The sequence below is a fragment of the Pan troglodytes genome, chromosome 11, assembly GCF_028858775.2.
Source record: "Pan troglodytes isolate AG18354 chromosome 11, NHGRI_mPanTro3-v2.0_pri, whole genome shotgun sequence".
Classification (NCBI taxonomy): Eukaryota; Metazoa; Chordata; class Mammalia; order Primates; family Hominidae; genus Pan; species Pan troglodytes.
The window spans coordinates 27,591,843-27,597,842 of NC_072409.2; the positions used below are offsets into that span (position 1 = coordinate 27,591,843).

General features: G+C 35.8%; 1 protein-coding gene across 12 annotated transcripts in view; it reads left to right on the forward strand.

The window, feature by feature from the left end:
- Positions 1-4,003, forward strand: part of LPAR1 (lysophosphatidic acid receptor 1) — a 165,840-nt gene extending 161,837 nt beyond the window's left edge. For all 12 annotated transcript variants that reach the window (XM_024345824.2, XM_024345825.3, XM_024345822.3 and 9 more), the window contains one exon: positions 1,550-4,003. In XM_024345824.2, coding sequence (XP_024201592.1) covers positions 1,550-1,851 — 302 coding nt within the window. In that variant the 3' untranslated portion in view covers positions 1,852-4,003. The remainder of the gene's footprint in view (positions 1-1,549) is intronic.
- The last annotated feature ends 1,997 nt before the right edge of the window (positions 4,004-6,000 follow it).

The window sequence follows — 6,000 nt, forward strand, 5'->3', positions numbered from 1 at the left end:
ATGGGGGTACTTTTCTCCTTTATTTTCATTTCCCTGCTGAAAAGTTTCACAAAAGAAAGCTCAGATTCAAAAGTGGGCTGTTTGGAGACTAAATCTCATTTGTTTACATTTTGTGAAACTAATTCCTTGAGGCTGGACCAAATCCATGACCCCAGTCCAAGCCTGCATCCACCAAAGCCAGCGCCATTTAAATCTGAAGATGCAAATGCCCTTCTGGGATTGCTCCTACTTCCGCTCTGCCTGATTACACATATGTAGCCTGCCTGATTACACATATGGGGCCCATTAGGTGAGGTGTAACGGGACACAGTGGTGCCCACCGCTGTTGGCTCATGTTCTTTCAGTAGAAGATCCCCAGCAGAGTCTGGAGTAACACAGTGGTAGGATTTAATGCTATTTTACAACCTCCATTTTCCTGGGATCCAAATGATGAGTGATTTCAGAAACTAAATGAAATAGAATTAAGCATCTCATCTATATTTTCATTCCTCTTACAGTTATAGTAAAATTTTAATGATTCAGAATAATTGGGGGAAGAAAGAGAACAAAGTTGATCTAAATTAGTAAAACATCTGAAATAGTAAATTTGGTTTAAAATATTTAATGTTATCATTTTCAAGACATAGAAATGTAGTATTTTCTAGAGCTTGAACTCTGGAGGCAGCCTCTAAGAACAGAAACTCTGGGATTTTTCTGCTTTCCAGTACTGTGGCCTTGAGCCAGTTATATAAACTTTCTGGGTCTCAGTTCCTTCATCTGTACAATGGGGATATTAGTTTCTATGTCATATGGCTACTGTGAAAATTCAATAAGTTATTACTGGTAAAGCATATAGGACAGCACTATGTGGGTAGTTGTTGAATAAAAATAAAACATAGATCTTGTCATTGAAAATCACAATTTCCAAACAGGCCCATGCTACTCAGCAGCTAATAATTATTATTGTTATTGTAGATACAGATTGAGTGATTATTTCCTTAACACTTGTTTAATCCATACAACAAACCTTATGAGGTGTAAATATAATCATCTGCATTTTCAGATGGGAAAATTAAGGAAAGAAAGTAGTTTGCCTAAGTTCACCCGGTTTATTACATGTCAAACAAGGATTTGGGCCCAGACAACCTGAATCCAGAAACTATGCCTTAATTAAACATTAAAGGACACTTATCATTCGTGCTTATCTTTTGCCTGAAAATAACACTGCTATTAAAAACCATGTTGTTGTGTGAGGTGAAGTGTTTCCTGAATGCAGTTTTTCATATCTCAATTGCTTATCAAACTGTTTGTGTTTTGCTCAAAATAATAATCATCAATGTCTCATAATTACTTGATTTTAGTAACGTCCGAAATAAAATTTTAAGTTGACTATCGTTAAATTTTTTCTGATTTTCTCAGGAAATGAGTATTTCATTTGCGACAATGGTGGCTTCCAACTTCAGTATTTTTATATTGAACTGAAATCATTTCACTTTATGGTCGCATGTTTTATAATATTTTTTCATTCTCTTTTTAAAAATCCTTCTGATCCCTATCCTTGTCCTTGTAGGGGCCTTTATCATCTGCTGGACTCCTGGATTGGTTTTGTTACTTCTAGACGTGTGCTGTCCACAGTGCGACGTGCTGGCCTATGAGAAATTCTTCCTTCTCCTTGCTGAATTCAACTCTGCCATGAACCCCATCATTTACTCCTACCGCGACAAAGAAATGAGCGCCACCTTTAGGCAGATCCTCTGCTGCCAGCGCAGTGAGAACCCCACCGGCCCCACAGAAGGCTCAGACCGCTCGGCTTCCTCCCTCAACCACACCATCTTGGCTGGAGTTCACAGCAATGACCACTCTGTGGTTTAGAACGGAAATTGAGATGAGGAACCAGCCGTCCTCTCTTGGAGGATAAACAGCCTCCCCCTACCCAATTGCCAGGGCAAGGTGGGGTGTGAGAGAGGAGAAAAGTCAACTCATGTACTTAAACACTAACCAATGACAGTATTTGTTCCTGGACCCCACAAGACTTGATATATATTGAAAATTAGCTTATGTGACAACCCTCATCTTGATCCCCATCCCTTCTGAAAGTAGGAAGTTGGAGCTCTTGCAATGGAATTCAAGAACAGACTCTGGAGTGTCCATTTAGACTACACTAACTAGACTTTTAAAAGATTTTGTGTGGTTTGGTGCAAGTCAGAATAAATTCTGACTAGTTGAATCCACAACTTCATTTATATACAGGCTTCCCTTTTTTATTTTTAAAGGATACGTTTCACTTAATAAACACGTTTATGCCTATCAGCATGTTTGTGATGGATGAGACTATGGACTGCTTTTAAACTTCCATAATTTCATTTTTTCCCTTACATAGGAAAACTGTAAGTTGGAATTATCTTTTGTTTAGAAAGCATGCATGTAATGTATGTATGCAGTATGCCTTACTTAAAAAGATTAAAAGGATACTAATGTTAAATCTTCTAGGAAATAGAACCTAGACTTCAAAGCCAGTATTTGTTTAGGTCATGAAGCAAACAATGCTCTAATCACAATATTAACTGTTTAATTAAAATGTTGTAACAAGTATAAAACAGGGAATGTAAGTTTATTACCAAAGTGATATGTATTCCAAAAAAGTCATAGAAGATGAAGCACTGTAATATTGTTCCCATATATTTAAAATACCCAAGTACATTCTAATTACCAGTATATCAGAGGAAAATTTTCATAGTCTTTGTAAAATAATATACTCATCATAGAAGACTTGAAAAATGCAGAAATGTATAAAAAAGCAAAAATGATTACTGATAATATCACAACCCAGAAGTAACCACCTTTAAAAAGCAACCCCCATGTATGCCTATATGTGTATTGTATACTTTTTTTACATAATTGGAGTCATACTGTAAACAGTTTTATAAGTAGATCTTTTTCATTGCAAAATTGCCACATTTTCTTATGGCATTAAAAATTTTACGAAAACATAATTTTAATGGCTATATTATATTCCATTTAATGGATGCAACTCAGTTTATTTGACCATTCCCATGTTGTTAACTATTTAGGTTGTTTCTAATTTTCATTATTATAAAGTTGCAGAAATTTGGTGTACATAAAACCGTCTCCATATAATTGATTATTAGGATATATTCCCATGAAGGATTCTTTTTTTAAAAAAATGTGAAATGTCATCTTGTACTTACACCTTTCATGAAAAGGGATTTCCTGCTTTTGTACTGCATGGGTGGCAGTTGTGAGGAAAAGCCAGTCAAATGACCTTTTTACAAAAGAAATGCAGTGGTCACTTATTTGAGAGTGACTTTTTAATATAACAAGATCAACTAGAAGAATTCAACTGTCTCAAGAATCAAGGTACCCCAATATATCTCGCAATTCCAAACTTTGTTTGAGGGACTCGTTATCCAGCTCTTGGTAGCCGCACCTGCAATGTAAAATGGAAGAAAATGCAAAGAAACCAAATGTGCCGAGTGAATAAAGGATTGTCATATCAATTAGTGTGGGTCCATCTGTAGCAAATGGGTTGAGTGTGTCAGTATGTGGTTGGTTACTGTGTATTCGCCAGGAATCACCCCGATAGGCTGCCACCCTATTAGGTGATACCTGTTTAATATGTTGTCCAGGTAGACTAGTAGTTGCATCAGTTTGCTGTAACAAGTAACCAGTGAGGTAACACAGTCGTGAAGCAGGTCAGGGGAGGTCAGGAGGATGTCTGAGAGAAAGAAGTCCGGGAGATGAATGGCTGTCTAGGAAGGAGGATGTCAGTGCACGGTTAGTGTTTGAGCAGAGGGCAGACTTGTAAAGTACCTGTAGTGAAAAGAATGTGGGGACCCAATTAGCAGAAAGGTGTTTGCACATACTTTATACAAAATACAGAATATATGGGAAGTGAAAGAAATGAACGTGGACTTTTACACATGTGCATATTTTTCTGGAGGCTATATGGATTATTTGAAATGAAAAGCATACTAATTGGACTTTAATAAATCATTTTCAATCAGCGTTTGGTAATGTGTGGTTCTGGTCAGTGCTATTTCTCTTGTTCGAGAGTCTTCCAGCTTGCATTGCGTGGGTGTTTTTCCCACTGTGACCTCCTTTATTTCTCTGTAACAAGGGCTGCTTAACCCTGAGGCGGAGCAACCGTGTGCTCCCCCAGCCCACAACTGCTTTTTTTCAATCTGAGTAATAAATCTTGCCAATGTCTGGGAGATGGTAGTTTATGTTCCTTGAGAGGTGACAATTTATTAAGATGGTACTTTACCTCAACAGGATAACTGTTAGAGTGGGTTTCTTTTTTAAAGACTCTGATTTTACAAAAAATTTTGACAACTTTATGAAACACTCTCACTAGTTTATAAAGTCACGGTGGTATTTCTACTTATAGGTTTAATAACCAACAAGATAAAAGTTATATATATATCTTCCAATGATAGAACCATTATAACATTTTCAGTATATCACTAAGGTGTTGGAAAAAGATAAAATATTTATTCAAGTGAATGTCTCAATGAGGATTTGGAAGAGAATTCTGAACCTTTAATTTTAGGTGGATATAAGATTGTTAGAAATCAAATATCTTTGAACTGGTCTTTACAAATTAGCCACCCCTCACATATTCCTCTCTTTAAATTAGTGAAACCATAATTTTCAAGACCTAAGACCGCAACTAACGTATAATTAATGAATCTTCAAGCCTTCCTTTTCTCCTTCCCAGTTAGCTATTGTTTTAGGTTCCACTGTTCATCTTCCAGTTTATTCCAGAATTCTCTCGACTTCCGAAATATTACATACTGCTTCTAGCTCCTTCCCTTAAAATCCAGAGTGTGCACTCATGCTAGGTAAAAACTGTAGAAACACCTCTTTTATCATATCCCTTCACTATAACAAAGTAAACAGAACATTTTAATGAAAAGAGCTTTTGAAACAAAGTGCTAATTGTTTCATATCAACTGAGCTTCACCTGATTCCAAACCCAATAAGAATTAGGGATTATTTGTGGGTATAGAATGGTGGTTTGTGAATGAGGTTAGACACTGCATGATAGAAGAGATGTATATAACTAGGAGCCAGGATGTATTGTTAATCTTCCTAAGCAAGGGCTGTTCATGTTCTAGCATTCACCTGCATCTTGTGTAGTCTACACAGCAAATTCTCTAATTCTTCCCTTAATGTTATAAAGCTCATATTCATAGACTATTAACAAATTATTAAATTATAAACTTAAATAATAAATTATTAGCAAATAGTCTATGAATATGAGCTTTATAACTCTGAATATGAACTTTAATGATGTGACATATAATGACCATTTGAAAATACGCTGAATTTGCAAACTAAGGCACATCAGTCGAATCCACTTATTTTTGTATGACCTATGAGCTGAGAACAGGTTTTACATTTTTAAATGGTTGGGAAAATATTTTGTGACACATGAAAATTATAAGAAATGCAAATGTCAATGTCCATAAATAAAGTTTTATTGGAATACAGCCATCCTTATTAGTTTATTAATTCCCTATGACTGCTTTTGTATCATTAAATACTAGCGCAGAATGGAGTAGTTGCAACAGAGTCTATAATGGCCCTCAGAGTCTAAGATATTCACTCTCTGGCCCTTTATTGAAAAAGTTTTCCAATCCTTGATTTAGAAGATTCCATTTTCAAAAACAAAAACAAAAATATTCCATTTTCAATCATGCTATCCTGATTTGATTATGGATGTTCATTAGAAGAGGAAGAAGGAGAAATTGGGTACAAGATTCCTTAATCTAGCTCTAGCCTGCAGAGAGAATTCTCAACCCAATTTTTTATGCTAAAGATAACTTGCATTTTGGAACTTAAGGAAAAGCTAACCAAATTTACAGATTTTGTGAATAAATTGCCAACATGATGCCCCATCAGCCCTGAATACTTTTTTATGTAATTCCACAGATAAGGACATTCTCTTTCATAACCTCAGTGCAATTATTAAAGTCAAATTAACATTGATGCAGGAAC